This window comes from Chiroxiphia lanceolata, chromosome 4, assembly GCF_009829145.1.
Source record: "Chiroxiphia lanceolata isolate bChiLan1 chromosome 4, bChiLan1.pri, whole genome shotgun sequence".
In the NCBI taxonomy this organism is placed as follows: domain Eukaryota; kingdom Metazoa; phylum Chordata; class Aves; order Passeriformes; family Pipridae; genus Chiroxiphia; species Chiroxiphia lanceolata.
In genome coordinates this window covers 74,507,782-74,527,940 of record NC_045640.1, presented here as the reverse complement: position 1 = coordinate 74,527,940, position 20,159 = coordinate 74,507,782, and the positions used below count along the sequence as shown (strand labels likewise).

Here is a 20,159-nt window from a genome sequence, read left to right as displayed (position 1 = left end):
TTACTTTTGACACTAACAGTTCCTATTTTTATTAGGGAAATCAGCATCATGTTAATAATTCAAAAAATGGTGCTGAGAGGGCTTCACATCACAAATTAATGCTCCTGGCAGCCTGGACACAGCAGGTACCCACAGCCAGATTTCACGAGATAGAAATGCCAAGTGGATAAAAGGACAAGGAAAAGCATCACAACTGCACAGCCCACTCCTAAGATGCAAAAAATATCATGGATGACGCCTTCTCCTAGGGAATTCAAGAGGCTTGCCTCTGATCTCACAGATATTTCTCTGCCTGAAGCGAGAAGGAGAACTGACACTCTTATATCTTGTGAGCTTAGATCTTCTCCCACAGAATGAGGTCAGAGGAGATGGATGGATCCGTGGTAACTCCAGCACACTCCTCTCTGAAGAGTGAGGAGATCCAGAGGTCTCACTACTCTCCCAAAGCCAGCAAATCCCTCTGAAACTGCCTGGAAAGGATCCTATGACTGAGAGAAACCCTGTGCTGCACAGTTCCAAAACAGGACATACACAGAGTTGTTAAGCCACATCACCTTCCAAAAGAAATGGTAGGATTTGGTGTTGTCTTAATTAACTCTGCTCGGAAGAATCAAAGTATTAGGGCAAATTCATGGAAAAGAAACTTAAGAACTATCCTTTATGTCACTTAATGGAAGCACAAGATTCATTTTTAGTTTGGGAGGTTTCCACATAATGGCGGGTTGAGGCATTTTAGATTCCCTTTCCATAAGCACAGTGATCCCACATTTTCACTGGGAAATTGAGATAGAAAGGAGTAGATGCAATTTTTTAAGTGCTTCCTATTTAAAACCAAACCCATGGAACACTTAAAATTCTGATTCTCAAAACAACAACAGAAAAAACAATCCCTTGGAATAAAAATGTACCAAGTCACTCTTACTCTGAGAATTCAACAGTAAACTAATTCCTTATGTACAACAGAAAATCAGGCTTTTTGCATATAAAGAGGAATCTATAAAACCGCAAAAAAAATGTGCGAGAGAAATTGCTAACAAGTTTGCTCATGTCTTCCCCTGAAACCACTTTTCCAGGCTCAGAGGATGAAAGGATTTACTGCATCCCCTAACTGAGCACTGGCTCTCAGCATGTCAGTAGTGACAACTCTGCCTCCACCCCAACTTCCAGCTCCTGTCCACATCCCTGAAAATTTATTACACTTAAATGAACATTTCCCAGTTCTGAGCCTGCAAGAAGTTTCATTTTGATCTCCACAAAACACATAAAGCAGGTGGGGAAATGACTTTTCTGTTTTGTTCTGAGGAACGAAACATCTGGCTTAAAATTATTCAAATTAATCCGGGAAGGAATCGTGCTCCAGATTTATCCTTTGGGGGAGGAGGGAGAGGTTATTTCCCCTCGCTGATTCTCAGAAACACAGAGCCCGGAACTCTCCTTTAGCTGCAGCATGGCAGCTGGGAACACAGAGATGCTCTGGATGCTGAGCTCCTGGGGTTCATCAGAGGATTTGTTACGGGATGATCCTGGAGCCGCTGCAGTGATTACAAAACCCGGTGTTTTATCCTAACGGGGCTCCTTAATCTACGGCTCAACAATAAACCACAGCAGCAGGAGAACTACAGCAGTCTCCCAATGGAAGTTTGCTGCCTGCATTCCCACCAGGAGCTGTTTAATGTGCCTGGCAGAAATACCGGCATCCCGGCACCATAAACTTCTGAGCCCCACGTGGCTCTTGGCAGCCACTTCCAAGGCTGGCAGGTCCGAGTGCTGACGAGAAATCAATGCTCCCATCTGAGAGAGCTTCAGATTTGGGATTTTTTGTGTTCCTGAAAGGAATATCTTGGGCTTCTTGTGAATTCAGCAGTTACAACAGCACCAACTGGAGAGCTGATGTTTGGTGAACAGGCTCAGGGAATGAATCAATTAATTTAACTATAAACGCATTTCTGATAGGGACAGGAGTTATTTAAGGGGAAGAAAAAAAAAGGGGGAAAAAAATGCAGTGAAACCAACCTGGAAGATGATAAATTCCACATGGGACCACTGTCCAGACACAAGTGCCTAAGGTTTATGATGGATTAGAACACTAATAATCTATTTCAAAAGCCTGAGACATTCAGTTCCTCGGAATTTCTTCACCCAAGATGTTTTGAGGATGAAGAAAAAGGTCTCAAAGACACCTTGGGCTGGCAAATGTGCCAGCACTAGTACAGAGCAAAGTGCCCAAGTTCCAGTCAATGCCAACAAGAGTTGGGGATCCACCTTCCTCAGTTATCTTAGCTATTTTCCTTTTCTTCACATCATTTCTGGTTTTACCTATTAGATCCAATCAAACAGCCACAAAGAACTCAGATTCCCCACTAGGAGACATCAGTAACACAACCATCCTGCACTCACATATCCAGAAGAAATCCATGTGTAAAGAACCCGCTGTCTCACAGGGACTGGAAGTGCATTATAGGCTTTTTCCACTGGCAAAACCTGAATTCTATTGTTTTTCTTATCAATTCATCAGACATCACAGCCCCTCCTCTAAGGAAAAAATCCTGATCAAGGCTTTGAAAGGGTTGAGGAAAGGGAAGGAATGAGGAAGTGACCAAGCAAAGGAAAAAGAGATTTTGCATGATGGGCATTTACAAAGAAAAAGTAAAAGACAAATTACAAGGTATTATTTCCTAAGAAAGCTCTTCAAATGCACCCTGAAAGACGGAAGGCACGATGACCTGTGAAATTTCTAAACGCTGTGTAATTGTGAAATTGTCGTCCTGGTGAATGAATCCATGAGGAGCCCAACATCTCCTGCCAAGGCTCTGGCACACAGCTCCTCTAACTGGGGCATTAAATGTTAATCATCTACTTAAGTCAGCGCTTGTGGCTGGACAGCCACCATCCGGGAACTCACTGGAACGGAAAATGTGGAACAGGGCAGCCCTTGTAAAGACCCTGATCTCCAAATAAAGCCGATGCCAGATCACCTCCCACGACACAGGGAAGATTAAAGCACGAGTCTTTCACCAGCCAGGATGGAGGACATAGAGGGAAGACCCCTGGAGCAGAACACTACAGCCAGCAGATACTCACACCTCCAAGGAAAAGTCCTTGTGGACAGCAGTGAGTCTCCAATTAAAGCTCAAAAAGCCCCACAAGCCCCAGAGTTGTCTCCTGGAGTTTATCAATTTTTCCACGTACCTTTTGTGCCATCCAACGCAAAGAGGAGCTGTTTCAGAACCTCTTCTTGCCAAAAACACTATGTGTGACTGCCTGGGAAGAGCATCCCATGGATTCTGGGGCCAAACACCGTTCTTAAACACACACACAGACGACTGAGAAGGACCGTGGCTTTACTGCTGGGCCCTGCACTGCTGGAATACGAGATCCAAAAAAAGGAGGGAAAAGGAACAACTTCTGACCAGTGAGTGTGCTGTGAGAAACCACAGACACCACAAGGGTTGGAGAGGAGGGAAGTGGATGATAAATTCAGTGTATTTGCAGCCCCCCGGGCGAGCAGGGCAGAAAAACCCCCTCAGGGTAAGCCGAGACACACTGGCTTTGTGCTTCAGCTGCACCAGGGTAAGTTAAGGCACAGTGCCTGATGCAGGAAAATCTGCCTCATCCCTACTTGGACACCTCATGGAAAGGGACACAGCTACTCCCAGGGAGCAGCACCTGGTGAAACCAGGAGTGTGCCCAGCCGGTGCCACTCGCAGCTCCCAGACACACAAAGCTGATGCTGCATCAATGTATCTCTCACCGCTTGCATCCACTGCTGTTTGCTCATGGAAAATGTGGCAAGAAGAGCCCTTCCTCAGGGGGATGTACTGCATCAAACCCTGTCTGCTGTGATATATAACATAATTAATCCTCCAGTTTTTACTGCGCGTCATCGGTGTTCACCGGGTCCCAGCTGCTGCAAGGGAACGTGTGATAATTCCAGGACATCCCAACTCCCAGCTATGCTGCGCTCCGGGTCCTTACGACATGAGGGGTCGTTTTCTCAGACCAGAAAGTGACATTTAGAACCACGAAGATAAAAAAAGAAAGATTATTTCATATCGAAACCAACTCTTTTAGCGATCAAGGGACAAGAATTCACTTCGCCCGTGGGAGAAAAATCCTTACCTTGCACCTGAGCTTCTTTTACCCGGTCCCACGAAATCAAGAGCCCACCCCCATTCCTCTACATTCCACTGCTGTTTTCAAGCAAAGCAAAGAAAGAACACACATGCAGCACACGCTTGGTTCAAAAAGCACTTTTATTTTGGAGCCTCAGTTGATCCCAGCTTTCTGAAAGCCGTGAGCAGAAGAGATTTGCTGCATGAGAAGCATCTCATTATTATATTAATAAGCCTTAACTGCACAGCATCCGTGTTCACCAAGAGGATGTAGCCCCAGGCTACACAGTGGCATTTAAATCACATTATTTAAAAACAAAAGCATCTTGACCATTGTAAGAGTTAACAAGCAAACCTTTCAACTGAAGTCTTCACTTCTGATCTCATTTATCAGTGGTAACTTGTTATTCCTTCTAAAGAAATTGAAATGAAGCTCATTTTCCACTGCTAATTTGAAACGTTCCCTATCCAGAAGTGCTCTGCACCTGCTAACATTTATTTTAGATAGTCACTAAATTTATTCAGAGTAGAAGCTATCTGCAGTGGGAGACTTGAAAACTGGGGAAAAAAACCCCATCATTTTTTATTTATTACCTTTCCCCTCTCATTTTTGTCCAGCACAAGCTATAGATGGAAATGGAAATTTGATTTAAAAAGCATCAAATCAGGCTTTCTTTAAACTTCTGACAACTAAATGTACACAGGTAACCACGAGATGTTACTGAATTTATCAGATTTAAAGGGATACTTGAACGAATAAGGATGTGCAGTCGGTCACATCAGATACTTCAAACTGGTTTATTGTCACTGACATGAGTTAAATAAGCCAAATGACTTAAAAAACAGCTCTGAAGCCGAGCAAGGAGCTGCCTCACACTTTGTGGATTAAGTTAGGGCTTTTTATTCTGTTCATAATTTTCATTCCAACTCCAAGATTAAAAACATTTCCTTTCAGAAAAGCTTCTTTAGTGCTTTATAGTGTTAAAAAAACCCCAACCATATTTGTGTCTCAGAAAACTTCCAAAAGAATATGTCAGTGCAGAAATTCATCCTTATGTGCACTACCAGCAGCTGGTGCAATAGGCAACATCCATGTTTTAACAAGGACAAAATGAAAACGTCCTGGAGGTTGCCCAGCTGGACTTTTTCAAGTGTCTACCAGCCATCAGGTCATTTATCAAGTCACACTTGCCATTTAAGCCACCTTAATTCACAGCCCTGTGTTCCCCTCCCCTTTTCCCAGGGCTGAAAACTCTTCCTGGCACAAGCCAGCTGTGGATTTGACCAACACCTCCCACACACCCTGACTTTCGGAGAGGCACAAATGTGCCCTTCAGCTAAGAAAAAATACCCTGTATTTTCTTCCTTGCTAAGTAAAGGAAGCTGCCGTGCTGGTTGTGTGGATCTGAAAACTCCCTCAAAGGTGAAGCCAGAGGGAGGAACACCAACCATCTGCACACAGGTGGAAATCCCACCCAGAGAGGTGTTTTTTCCTCAGAGGAAAGCCACGAACACAAGCTGACCCTGGACGCCCAAGGAGCCAAGTCAGTCAAACAAGATGCAGAACTTTTGCAGCGTTAACAGTTTGAGCAACTCTGCAGGGCCTGCACCACTACACTTAAATGTCTGATTTATGCACCAAGGATTTTCCAAGTGACTTCGGGGACCTCTGCGGCAAACGGCATTCCTACAAAAACCCAGCAGAAACACAGCATGGCCTGGGGTGGAAGGGACCTTAAAGACCATCCAGTGCCACCCCCTGCCACAGGCAGGGACACCTTCCACTAGCCCAGGATGCTCCAAGCCCCATCCAACCTGGCCCTGGACACTTCCAGGGATGGGGCAGCCACAGCTTCTCTGGGCAACCTGTGCCTGGGCCTCACCTCCCTCACAGGGAAGAATTTCTTCCTGATATCCCATCTAATCCTGCCCTGTCAGCGTGAAGCCATTTCCCCTTGTCCTGTCACTCCAGACTCTGGTACAATGTCCCTCCCCATCTTTCTTTTAGGCTCCCTTCAGGCCACAATTAGGTCACAGTGAAGCCTTCTCTTCCCCAGGCTGAACAATCCCAATTTTCCCAGCCTTTCCTCGCAGGAGAGCTGCTCCATCCCTCTAATCTTGGTGGCCTCCTCTGCACGAAAACATGGAGAAAAATCCTGGCTAAGAGAAGACACTGAAAGGAAGCAGTGTTTCTAACCATAGTTTAAAACACCAAAAGAAGTTGCTACAGGTTCCTCTTGGAGGTTGTAACCAGCTCTGTGAGTGCCACAGGCGTCCTGTGTCCTGCATCACCTTCGTGTCTGCCCCCAGGTTTACTGCAGAGCAGCCCTCTTGGGCTAAAGACAACTACTGCAGTCATTTATTTATTAATAAACACACAATAACCTCACTAAATACAGCGATAAACACCAACTCCAGGATACTGGGAGCAAGTTTTTTCAAACAGGAATGATCTAACCTTGAATATAACCTCAGTCCTTATGCACAAATGATACTAGAGACACCCACAGCAGCATTTCAAACACATGGCAGCAGTGAAAGAAAGAGCAGGGAAAAAAAACCAAAACAAAATTACCAGAATACCAGGAAAACACAAAAGGAAATAAACATCTTTGGTAATGAGGGACATGAACCCCTCACTTGCCAACCCAGCAATGCTCAGCAGGAAGAGTCCTGCCATCCAGTTCACTCCAGCTGGAATCTTTAAACAGTCCAGTGGCTGTCAAGACCCTCCACTGTACATCATTAAGGGGAGCAAACACATTTAGCCTGCTTCAGCTTCCACCCAATCCACCCACCAAAAACACTCGCCTCCAGCAATTCCCCTCTGGGGAGCAGAAAAACTTCCAAGCCCCCAAGTCCACACTGGAAGGGCAAAGGAACCACCTGCCACCAGCTGTTTGCACAGTGCCCAGTGGCCGTGTGTCACACAGGCAGAGCACACAGCCCGTCTTGCTCCAAGAGAAATAAAACCCCAGACAGCTGCTGCCTCCCTGCCTGTGCTAACAAATCCCTGAGCCAGCCTGCTGTGGGACTGGAGGCAGGTCCAGAAGCATTCCAGAGACACAAAGTTGCTCAGCCGTTTCCTTTTAGCCTGGAGTACCGGAGCAAGGCAGACGGGTGTTACAGAGCAAAACACTGCTCATAAATTCTTAAAAACTGTGATTCTCGTACGAAGTCATTCATGGGTTATGTACACGCAAAGAGAGACACCAGAAAAGGAAAGATGTTGGGTTTATAAAGGAGAGACTCACTTTTATACACAGGACTCACTGTGACCAGCTGAGAGGAAAAGGTGTTGAGCTGTTGTCATTAATTCAGGGAAAGAAACACATATCCCAGCATTACATTTTACAAAGCATCACCTCCATCGTGCCTAGGACTGGATATTTGTCACTCACATGGCTTCCAAGAACCTTGAAATATTCCACATCACATCTTTTCACACGCCGGCCAAAGGAGCCCCAGATAGACACGGGCAGAAGTTACTCCCCTGTTGTTTTCCAGCAGACTGACCAGAGCTGTGACCTGCACCCCAGTTGCAGGGGTGACAAAAATCAAGGACTAGACTCAAGTTCAACAGCACCTTCTCAAACCCTTCCCTGGCAAAACACGTGTGAGCTTTTACCTACCTCAAATAAGAGGCCGTGGTAGACGCAGGCACCTGAGGGAGCAAAGGAAAATAAAAAAGGTTAGAAGCCAGTGACAGCAGCACGTTCCCCAGTGAACCTGCTCTGGCACAGCATGAGCAGCACTGAGCAGCCACCTCTGGCCATGCACATAGCCACAAGGAAAATTCAGTTTTGGGCCAGCTGGGCAACCCCTGGGTAAGCAACAGGGACTCTGGTCTAGTGGGGCTCAAGAGAGGCACAGACAAGGCAGACACAAAAGGGGAGGCTGCCAAAATAACCGTGAGAAGAGCCAGCCTGAAGTGCCACTCCTAAATCACTCCTCCATGCACAACAGGACAGCTCACAGGGCTCCTCTTGCTTCGGACTTCCTTGTCCTCGCTGCTGGCTGAGAGGAAGGTTCTCTGAGCCAGGGAGAGAGACAGGCGCCCATCCAAGCGCACTTTGCATATTCTACTTCAATAATCACATAAAAGGGTAGGAAATAAAACCAGGAATAAGCTGAACGACAGCTCTTCCATTGATTTGCTGGGAAAACAGTTGTTCTTGAACAACTACACAGATCTGCCTCCTGAAAACGTGACAGGAATGTGTAACCAGAAGCAACCCAAGAAACTCGGAGATGAAAAGGAAAGAGAACGCGGGGAAGGCTGCCTTGAGGGACCCCCCGGAGAAGTAAGAATTTCCTTGTCAAAGAGTGCTGTTTTCCAAGAAATGCATATAAGACAAATCTGTACAGAAAACCTGGGAGCTAACACTGCTTCGAACCAAAAGCTCCTCCTTCGAGCCCGTCTTCAGCTCAGCTGCAAGAGACCACGGAGACACCATTGGGAATTATTTTCCCTTGCCAAGATGAGCCACAAGAGCCCAATCATGTGCCTCTCAAATTCAGCAGACAGCTTTCCTTTCGGCAAGAGAGGATAATTTCAAGGTTCATCGTGCAGCTGCACCTCAAAATCCAGTGCAAAACACAAGGTCACATATTGTTGGGAGGTATGTGGGGACAAAAAGCCACGAACAACTTAATACCAGTTGGTATCAAAACCAGCACAACTCACATGTTTTACCCCCCATGGGCTGGCTGCTTTTTTTTTTTAGCTCACTCACAGGTATAGTTCCTTAAAAGAATCAGTGTGCTCAGCCCCTCCGGGGCCAGAGCACGGAATAAGGACTATACAGGACTAGAAAGCAAACTCACAAAGTCTAATCCTTCTCCAAAGAGGGCAGAGACATTTTTCCCTCCCTCACAAGTTACCAAGGGGGACACTAAGATACAACCCAACTTTGCAGGACTTGGAAAATCCTTAAATACCTCTGATTTTTATTCCCAATTGTGAGCAAGCCAAGGACACCACACACACACACACATCGAGCAACTCTCGTTACAGTGCCCTCATTTTCCACGCAACCCCCAGTCCCCAGGGTGATCGACACCTGTTGCAAAGCACACCTGAAAACGTTCCTGCAAACGATGGTTCAGCCTCGCACACACACTGAAGCAGCTTTGGAGTGGCAGCATCGCATAACCTTGTCCTTGCCACAGGTCTGTCCAGAACACCACGAAGACACCGACGCCTGGTGTCCCCCCCCCGAGCACCCTCGCAGCGACATCCACACACACGGCAAGTTGCATTCAGCCGAATTCGACTGAATCTCATTCACATGAATCCTCCTTAAAACACGGGAAGGCGGGCGGCTGGTGCCCGTTCCCCGCACGCATCCCAGGCAATGCCCAGCTCCCACCACAGCATTCCCGAGCCGTCCCCACGGACGCCGGCACCCGTGGGGCGTGTGAGGGGCTGCGGGCCGGCTTTGTGCCCCCTCCCGCACGGGCACGGGGTGGTTTCTGTGGGTTCGGACAAGCGAAGCCCTCACCAGCCGCTTGTGGGGTAACAAGCCCCCCCTCACCTGGGCAGGGGCTCCCTGCTGTCCTGCGCTGCCTTCCCGCCCGGCGTGAGGGGCAGCCCGAGGCGGGACACGCTCCTCCATCCCCGGCGCTCCACGGCCGCTCCCGGGCACCCACCGGCGGGGGAGAGCCGCGGGAAGGGCCGGGCACGGGCACCGCCTCGCCCCGGTGCCCCTCACCTCGCCCGAGGAGAGGCCGCCAAAATGGCGGGGGGCGGAGGCGGACCCCCCGCCCGGGCCGGGGCCGGGGAGCGGGGATGGAGGGAGGCGGGGAAAGCCCACCCGAACCCCGCGGGAAACGGCGGGCTCGGAGCTGGGTCTCTCCTACAGGGACAATCCCGCGGGACGGGGACGCGCCCGGCGCTACGACTCACCTGAGGAGGAGGCGGCGGTGGCGGCGGCCAGCGCAGCGCCGAGGAGGCTCAGCGTGGCCCAGGCGGCGCTCGGGGCGCCCATGGCCCCGCGGCGGCAGCAGCAGCAGCGCAGCGGGCTGTGCCCGCCCGCCCCTCGGCAGGTGCCGGGGCAGCGCCTCGGCCCCCGCCCCGCCGCCAAACTTTGCCCGCAGACAAAGCGGCAGCTCCGCGCCGCAGCCCGCCCGCCCCCCGCCCCCCGCCCCGCCCCGGGCAGCGCGGCGCCCTCCTTCCTCCTCCCGGCACCGGGGGAGCTTCTCCTTCTCCTCCTTCCTCCTCCCGGCACCGAAGGAGCTTCTCCTCCTCATTCTCCTCCTCCTCCCGGCACCGGGGGAGCCTCTCCTCCTCCTCCTGCTCCTCCTCCTCGACACCTTGGAGCCTCTCCTCCTCCTCCCCCGCACCTTGCGCAGGGGGACCAGGGGAACCTCTCCTCATACTCCTCCTCCTCTTTCTCTTTCTCCTCGGTAGCTACCTGGGGATGAAACGGCCCCCAGCGATCCCACAACCTGTCCCAGCCGCAGCAGCACCGGGATTAGGCAAAGCAAACGTGTTTGTGTTGGACCTGACCCCGCCGCCTTTAGCCTGGCTCGCACATTGATGCCTGGGAAAGGTCACCCTCTCCCCGCGGGTTTGAAGCTGCTCAGTAGTTGTGTTTGGGTGTCTGTCAGTTTTGTTTGTATTATTGTAACAAGAAGTACAACAAAGGGGCAGGGTCTGTTTACGGAAAGGACGGTACTTTTGTCACTGCCTTGTCCATTTCTTCCTGCCGTGTCACCTCCTTTGCTCTGCCTTTCTAGAGCAAATCCATGGAATAGATGAAGTCTCCAACATTAGCAATCACAAATCAAGCACTCAAACTAAGAAAACCGACCAAAGCCCAAGCTAAACTGTTCCCCTTACAGAGTTTTATTGCTTTAAGCACCTCAACACACACACAGTGCCACGTCCACTCATGAAAAACTCCCTCTCTCACCCCTCCGGCACTACACTCCCAACAGAAGATACTGGAGCCAACTTTTCCAAATGAAAACTGGGCTCCTTTAAGTCTGAGGATAGAGAAAACCAGCCCCGCATTGGAAGTCACAGCCATTAAACTGCTACGAGCCAAAGCCTCAACCTGAAAGGAACTAAAAAAGTGAGCTTAGTTTTACCAGCCCATGAATGGAATCTCCTTTTTTTCCCAGCTAATTTCAGTGTTCCTGTTTCATAGCAGTATCCCAATTCCCACATAGCAGTCAGTTGTACAGAGCTGGGCTGCTGCTGCCTTCACCTCCTGATTAAATGCAACGATGGCAGCTCAATTTGATAATAATTCCCCGTGGTAGTTCCATCTGTTCAGTTTTGATTCACTTCCTAATGAACACTACCATCTTTAACTCCAAGCTGGAGGTCAGATTTCCTTTTTTTTTTTTTTTTTTTCAGGATTGCATGCCTTTAATCACCGTGCTGGAATTCCAGCAACAAATGTGAGATGCAAAATGTGCAGCCTGGCACGGCTCCAAGATCCAAGCAGTGATTTGCATGATGAGTTTCTCAAGTTAATACTCATTAGCTATTAGCAGGAGGTTGTTCTTTATAAAAATAGGAGCAGGGAGACATAACAACTACCTCTGCACGCACCAGCACTATGCAAACAAGTGTTTCATGTTCCTTTCAGATACGGCAGAAATCATGAAAGGAAGAAATGCACAGGCCCTTATTCCCTTCTAACTCCTCAAGTGAAACTCAGGACAACTTGACCGAACCCAAAGGAGCACCAGCAAGAGACAAGGGGTGGAAATAGTAAAAGCCAAGTACAGAGAGGGTTCATTAACTTATTAATGTGTAAAATCCACCTTTTGATCATTCCAAGTGCCACAGCCCTGTCCAGCCCTGCTAGTGATCCAAACAATATGTCACTGTAGAGTCACCACACACAGCAGTATTTTAACTTAACCCAGCATCCCCCAGTACCTGGCAGTTTGGGAAGACTGGAGTTTTCCTCGTTTTCCAAGTAGTCTTGGAGCTGACACTGACCAAGGGTACTGCAGGACATAAATGTCATCATATTTAATCACTCGGAATGTCCAGCTCAGCACTAAAAACACCTCACCCCTGCTAGTTTTGGATGTGGCATTTGTAACATCCCCGCCCTCCTCTTCCAACCTCACCTCCGTGGCAGAATTCACAGCAAAAGCCTCGTGAACTCAGTTTGACCTACAGAGATTCCAAGTTTTTTGGAGTGCAATGAATTCCCGTACAAGTCCAGGTTGAGGCTGTGTCAGCCTAAACCCTGCATTCCCCAGAGCTGCACACGTGCTTCCAGGACAATTTCTTCCTTGTTTGGGCAAATGTTTCTGCGTGCTCTCATCATGAATCCCCCAGCTCATCCCCTGCTTCTCTCCTCAGTTAAATAACAGCAGCTCCAGATAAAAAAAATTTAAAAGCCACTGTACACTATCTGCATTACAAAGGCACTGCAGCATTCCCTTTTTTTCTAAAATTTTTCTAAAATTGTGATTTCTAGAAGCCAGGAATGTACAACACTGTTTCAGTACCACACAGACCAGGGGCATTATCCCTTTAGCATTTAGCAGCACAGTAACACGTATTCAGAACTACACCCGAAAACTTGCAGAGTTCATGAGCTACTTCTCTTGCTGCCCTGACTTCTAGAGGGCCAGATTTACAGTATTCCCACAGTATTCGAATTTTCCAAGTGCAGATCTCTGCAGGAACTTTGTTATTCCACACACTTTTATTCTTTGAGAGCACATTCAGCAGTCTGAGGGCTTCCAATTTAAGCTCACCCATATATTTATGCTCAAGCATCACTTTTTTTAAATCCACCAAAAAGGGCAGGTCTTTTTCCATGGTGGGTATTAAAGCCTTGGAAATTAGCCAAGAGAACAGAGAAGAGAGCAAGAAACCTATGCAAATGATATCACAAGGTTTGCTTCTCCACACCAAGAGGTAACTTACCTTCACACTGCTCTTTCTGGGTCACAAACAGCACATATCCACTGTAATGCCTCATAATATCCCTTATATGTGTAATCCCTTAGTAATAAAGACACTCCTGGCTTACACACAGGCACAAAATGTGATCTTCAGGGTGAAACAGTCTTCCTGTAAAACAGTGTCCTACCTTCAGCTAAAATTCCGAATGCTGATCACCCACTAGTGATCCAGCTGGGATGCACCAAGAGCCAGGTCCCAAAGCACATCCTCGTGGCTTCACATTTCCGGCTCGTCCTCAGCACAAATTCCAAGCAGGAAAAAGGTGGCAGGATCAGGGATGTACTTGCAGAGGATGCTGTACATGAGCTAATGAAGGGAGACAGGCTGTAGATGAGGAGTTTATACAACGTGATTAATTTTCTTTTCACTAGAAAAAACCACTCAGATAAAACTTGTCAGAAGTAATCAAGCCTTTTGTGCAGGCTGATTAAGTGACTATCCCTGGTCATGGACTAGACCTGCCAGCACACAATCACTAGTTACCTGTACAATCAATTATTTAAAGCACAAGGTAAAGGGGAAAAACTCCACAAATCTGAAGTAATTAAAAAAAAAAAAACCAAACAGTTTCTTCTTAATTACTTACCCTCACCTATCTTGTCAAACTGGTGCTCCAGACCAGAAATTCCTGGACATCAGTATTAGGAAGCTAAAAAAGCTTTACTCTACAACTTCAACTTGTGCAGAACAAAGGAAGGAGGGAAAATGTGTTCAGATGGACACTCAAGTGCACTGGCATTGCTTTTTCCACATAGAACCCAGCAAGTCTACTTAGTCAGTGTGAAACTTTCCTCCACACCCCTAAAGAGAATTTTTTGATCAAACTCTGAGCAAAGCACCTCACATAATCCATAACCTATCAATGTGGCCTAACAGGAACATTCCAAGCTCCCTGACTGACAGCAGCCAAATGCTTCAGATGGGAACTGCAAGAATTTCCATGCAGACATATCTGAGCAACCTCTTGGAAAAACAAGCCCTGCCTCCAATAACGGGAATGACTTCAAGTCACAAACCTTTCCAGATTTGGATCAGCTCATCCAATAGGATCCCTGTTGTAAATAGCCAATCCTTTTAGGAACCATCGTACATTTGGGGGTAGAGTTTTACTAACATTAAAAAAAAAAAAAAAAAACCACCCAAGGAGAATTTCTTTTTCCAACACTTGTACAGGAGGGAAGAGCAGGAACGCCACCTCCTGGAAAGAACGGGGAAAAAAAGCGGGAAAGGCATCCTGGTTGCCAGTGTATATCTAAGAACTGTGCTGGAGGAAAGCAAGAAAAATAAGAAATCAGAGCAATTTCCACAGACTGAATGAAATCGGTTCACGTTCCAAGCACACCCAAGACTGGCTGATCCACTTATCCCACGTGGTTGTTCACAAGCCCTTCAAGAACCACCTCTATGATGGAAAACAGACAAGGAAGTGACACTTGGAGCTTCAGGCAGGATTCATCCCACAATATTATAAGTACAGTTCTGCCTGGGATAGTGCAAGCAAACCATGAACTGCTTGGATTCTCTGAGGGACATAGTTTCAGTCACACAGAGATGAACCCGCATCGTTTGAGACAGAAGGTGCATGGCCACTCCTCCCACAGAACACATCCAATTTTTCCTTAGGGGAAAAAAAAAAATCCCTGGTTCTGACAACAGGCTCCTGTTCGTGACATTGTTACACAGAATTTGGAAGTGAAATTCACGAGTTCCATTTATTTTTTTGTTTCCACAGAGCATGATTTGAACGACACCCTTTGCTTCCCAAGCGTGACCGTCAGATCTACAGGGAAAGACCTCAGCTACTAACGGGTTCCTGGACAGGTTTTTCTGCTTCATCCTCATCATCTGCGCTTCTTTCTTCTTCTTCTTCTTCCTTTTCTTCTGCTTTCTCCGCTTGAGGTAAGATTCCATCAAGGTTCACTTGCAAACCTTCACTGGTTGAAGATCTGATCACCAACCTCTGCACAATGGGATCTAGAAAACAAACACCACCCATGAGGTCACTCGGCCCCTTTCCACGGCTCCAGGCTGACTCACCTCAGTACTGATCCCCAGCGTGTCCAGAATCCCAACAAGGCACATCCCTTCAGCCCACAGTTTCCCATCCTCCCTGGCAGATACCTGCTATCACCTATGGAAAGCCTGACAAGAACTAACTAAGTTGTTGATAACCAGTTGCTGTAAATGACTGACAGTAAAGCACAGCTAGACTCCACTGCTGCAAAGATGTGTTCATTACCAAGTTTGCTTCCCACAAACAGGAAATATTTTTTCATCAGGGCCCACCACAAGAATCAATCACTAATCAGCAGAAATGCTACCAAGACCAGATGACTGAATTAGGCTGCCATAATTCACATTTAAAATCATCCAGAACAAAAATACCACCCCCTTTCTGCAACTATTTACTATATTTCAAGTCAACCAACCCTTTATGCTTTTTATTTGGACTCCTCAAGGCATGGTCTGGTCTCTGTACAGCAGTTACTATTAACAGCATCACTAGGAGAGGTGCAAGATGATTCTTTTGGCAGAGACGAGGCAAGTATTAGTATAAAAAGTTGTTTTCTTCGTTCACACAAGGCTATTCTTCCCTAAAATTATGCTCATGAACCACCACTTCCTCTCCAGCTAAGCAGATGCCCCAGAAATTTTGGAAATATCCTGGGAATAGAAAGGTCACTTAATGACAATCAGTTAAAACCACTCAGTTCTTTGTTTTCTTTGCTCTAACTTGAACTCCCACCTTAGAACAGCAGCTCCTTACCATAAGGTGGTGGCTTGAAGGTGCAGATATCATGGATAACTGTCTTTAGATTGGCAATTATGTGCTCAGTAGGCATATCCAGCTGGAAAAGGACAATGCCAGGTTAGACATGGCAGTACTTGAAGCCTAGATGAATAAACCTGAGAACACTGGGTATTTATTTATCCTACACTTGGGTAGATTTCCCTTCTCCATGTTCCCTGTTAAGGAGTTCAAAATCCCATTAGCAGCCCCACAATGAAGACAGGCAATGCTCAGAGGGTTTCAAGTATTTCAACACAGCTCCTACGCCCAAATAAACATCCCAGCTTCCAAACAAGCATTCCACACTAAATCCTGGTGTGCACACAGTCAGCTGTCTCCCTGTTCAAACTTTGGAACAATTCTCTCGGGATCAGGTGTTTAGTACCCTTCCTTCCTGTGCCACCATCAGACAGAGGAAAACTAAACATCAGGCAGGATTGAAAAGAGACAAATCAGAAGGAAAAATAAAAACACACAGTTTGGGGCACAGAAAATAAGTGAATAAGCAGAAATTAATGTTACATTTCAGGTGTAACACAGTTCTTTCTGCTCCAGTCCAGAACTACAGTTATCAAAATTAAAAACCATTAATTACTTGGGTAAAGCAAAGACTTTTTCATCCTTCTGTCCATATTGACCATGGACTTACAAATCCATAGTTTATTTACTTAAAAAAAAAAAAAGGGGGGGGTTAAAACCAGCTGAAGATGCTGCACAACAAAGAGTTCCATCTCCTTCCCAGGTCAGTTAAAGAACACAGTTAAAAATCTTGGGCAACAGATTGAAAACATCTTTTTTTTCCCCCTTCTTTTAATACTAACTTGAGTTCTGCTCAGGAGAGAAAACTCTCAATTCACCTTACCCTGGCTATCCTTGTCTTGATTACACTCTCGTCTTGCACGGCGTACTCGTGACATTCTCTGAAGAGCTGCACCATTTTGGGAATATCACTGCCCAGGGAATCTATTTAAAAAAAAAAAAAAAAGGCAAAAAAAGGCAAAAAGAGTTGTCTGAGTGATGCTTATTAGCACAGATAAGTGTGGTATTAGTAAAGTGGTAATTAATTAAGGCGGTTGAACTCCACTCCAAAGTGCAATTTCACAAACAAGACAGTGGTGTCCTCAGGGGTATTATAGAAACAGTTTCCATCTTCCCTCCTTCCTCATTCATCAGGATTAATTAAGGGCAATTAGTAGGCAAATTTATCCTGGTTCTAATCCCGGATTTGCCTGTTGTAGGAGAAAAGTACAAATCTGGATTCCTAAAATTTCCTTTACCTAAGACAGAACAAGTGGTGCAGTCAAACACAGTCTAACACTCAACATAATTACGCATCCTCGTCAAAAAAACCTTTCAGTGGCACCTCCAGACTTAAATCCTCTTCAGCAATCGAGAGCTGCAAGGAAGAATCGCTTCTTACTTTTTCTGGTGCTCGGGAATTTCCGTTTCAGTTTGTTCCTCAGTGGTATTAGCTTGGGTATTATGGCAGGAACAGCCACATAGAAATCTGCTTGGATTTCATCCTCCAAGATCTGCAACAAAAACAACTCAATATATTTAGCACACAAGTGGGCCTACAAAGCTGTCTGAGCACACAAAGCCGTCCCTCACTCTTCACATTGGCAGGCTGGAGTTTACTGGACATCAGGTTTCTTCCCCTCCCCAGGCCCAAATACAGTTTAAATTAGGTTATATATATAATTCTTAAAAAAATTAAAATAAAAACCAATACCCATTTCATTAATTCAAGTCCCCCCACGATCTCAGCTCCACTCTCCCGAGCTATTTCAGCTTCTTGCTCATTCTGTTGAGAGAAAAACATAGCTATGAACAGCTGTACTACCAGTTAGTCTGTACCAAAAAGGCTTCACTTCTGTAAAAACTTTGGCTCAAGCTTTTGCTCCAGGACAAAAATCGATTCTTTTGGACTATCTCATATAGATATATGGGAGTCTGTTCTGCTAGGATGATTAAGTGGCAAAGAACAGCTGCAGGAGTGTTCTGGACACATAAAACACATGCAAATGAAGTTAATTCAGGCTCACCAACCTCTGTGAAAACCAAAACCTTATTCACTTCATCTGTAAAGCGATGGGGAAGGATGACGGCACCCGAGAAAGGATCCAGCTTTTTCTAGGAAGTGAATCAAAAAACCAGTAAAGAAACCAAAGAGAAATCATGACTCAAGGGCGAGTTACAAATCCAAACGAGGTGAAGAAGCGAAACAGTGACCCCAGAACAAAGCACAGCGAGGTGTGCTGGCAAAACCACTCAAGCGCAAAGTCTGGAGCAGATTTAAACCCTTAAAAAAAAAAAAAAAAACCCGCCAAGATCCCTTACACCCTTCCAGACCTAACCTTCTTCAGGGCCATATCCAGGAACACATTGATATAGACAAACTGCTTGGGGTTAGTGAAATCCAGCTGCTGGAACTTCTTCAGCATGCCCACGGCCTGCTCCAGGTCGTAGAAGGGGCGCCGGTAGAGCCACGTCAGGTACACGTCGTCCACAGGCTTCGTCATCAGCGGCCGCCGCCGGCGGGAGGGTTTGTCCTTGGCTTTCTCCTGCTTGGTCCACTGGGCACCTTTTTTGGCAGGTCTAAGACAAAAAAAAAAAAAAACACAAAAAACCCCACAAATCCCTGTTAGGTCATCAGTTGAAGAGTTTGGCCTGTCAAGAACATGGTGTGTCGCTTGTTAAGGACCTGCTGCTGCCCCAAAGCAAAACCAGCATGAGGGGAACACACCCCCTGGGCTGGCCTTCACCTGGGCTGGCCTAAACCGGGAAAATCCAACAGGGAAGGAACAACTGCAAGGTTTCTCTTCTTCTTCTTGTTGTAGCAGTCTCACCTTATAAAAAAGGTTTCTCCTCCCTTCCTTGCAGCATTTTGCATGCGGTTAAACACCAGCCCCAATTTTCACTCTTCTACCTATTTCCAGAGGGTCTCAAAGCATGGAAAAAATATTTTTTTTTTTTTAAAAACTAGTAACTAGACACTCCATTCCTGTCTAACCATGGCAACGGAGTCTGCAGCACTTCAGAACACTCGGTGTACAACACTGTTCACACTCCTGTACACTGAGGTCCTTCTCGCTTCTCCGAGTCATGCTGTGTTATTAAAGAGACAACAAATTAAACACTAAAAAGCAAACTGGAGACGAGGAAGTGTTTGAAACCGAGCCCACGAGCTCAGCAGCCTTCACGCTGTAACCCTGCCCCGGCCCACAAAATCACATCTCGAAAACACCCGCTCAGTCTTTCCCCGTAACCGTGACACTCTTTATGACAAGTGTTTACGCCACCAAGGCCACTGGGCTGTTGGAGCAACACTGCAGACACCAAGAACTCCCCACACACACCCCCTACCACCACCCCCGCGGCCTTGGGAGCCTCCCGGGATGCCGGACTCGCACTCACTTGGCTGCCGCCGCGAAGGGCCGGGCGGTCGCGGAGCTCACCACGGCGGGGGCGGCGAGGCGCTGCTCCAGCCCGGCGCGGACCCACCCGCGCCACGGGGCCAGTGCTGCGGGGGAAGAGCAAACATCGCTTCAGACAGGCGCCGAGGCCTCCCACTACCCCCGCCCCGCCCGGGCAGGCCCTCGCCGGACCCCAGGGCAGCCCCAGGACGGTGGGCGGAGGCGGAGAGGCGGCGACATCCTCAGCTCCCTCAGCGCAACCCCGTCACCTCTCCACAGGCAGCGGGCGCTGGGCGCCGCCATCTTGCCGAGCCGCCGCGGTGCAGCGTCCAAAGCGTTCCCCGCGGAACTCGCTCCCCGAGACCGAGGATGGTGTTCCCTTTACTGCCGTCCCCCCGCCCGTCGTACCCTGGGCCTGGCGTTCCGCGGGCGCGCTTTTCCCCTCTCCTGGCGTGTGCCCGCTGCCCTGAGAGGGGTAACTCCTTGCCGGGGGCTGGTAAAAAGCCTCCAGTTCGTTTCTTAACCGGCTTGAAAGGGGTCTCGGGGCAATCTCGGGGTTGTGTCATAGCGCCGCGAACAAAACTGGTGTTCCCGCCCCCGAACCAACATGGCGGCGGCTCATGAGGGCTGAGGGCAGGGAGAGCCGCTGACATGGGCGCGTTTCCACCTGTTCCACCACGTCTGCTTGGGTGAACATTGTCAAATTAACGCGAACATTATCTAGTTAACGCTTAATAGTGTGAGCTCCGAGCCCCGTGTAATTCCAGAATGGTACTTTCTGGCTGCCATCACTCCTCTTCCCTTCCGAATGGATTGGGATAAGAGTTGTCTGATCCACACTGCTCCACTCGTGGAGCAGCATCCACCTGCAAGGACTTTGTTTAACTGTCTCCTAA

At 47.6% G+C, this 20,159-nt stretch overlaps 2 protein-coding genes across 2 annotated transcripts in view; both read right to left on the bottom strand.

The window, feature by feature from the left end:
* Positions 1-10,102, bottom strand: part of FRAS1 (Fraser extracellular matrix complex subunit 1) — an 88,238-nt gene extending 78,136 nt beyond the window's left edge. The window contains exons 1-2 of the mRNA XM_032686713.1: positions 10,021-10,102; positions 7,745-7,776 (exon numbers count right to left, since the gene is read on the bottom strand). Coding sequence (XP_032542604.1) covers positions 7,745-7,776; positions 10,021-10,102 — 114 coding nt within the window. The remainder of the gene's footprint in view (positions 1-7,744; positions 7,777-10,020) is intronic.
* Positions 10,103-14,749: 4,647 nt separating this feature from the next.
* Positions 14,750-19,583, bottom strand: MRPL1 (mitochondrial ribosomal protein L1). Its single transcript, XM_032685614.1, has 9 exons — positions 19,533-19,583; positions 19,265-19,370; positions 18,205-18,445; positions 17,897-17,980; positions 17,580-17,651; positions 17,268-17,379; positions 16,710-16,810; positions 15,824-15,905; positions 14,750-15,030 (listed from the first exon to the last, which is right to left on the bottom strand). The coding sequence occupies exons 1-9, from the start codon at positions 19,564-19,566 to the stop codon at positions 14,852-14,854; spliced, it is 1,011 nt and encodes a 336-aa protein (XP_032541505.1). The 5' UTR covers positions 19,567-19,583; the 3' UTR covers positions 14,750-14,851.
* Between the last annotated feature and the right edge of the window lie 576 nt (positions 19,584-20,159).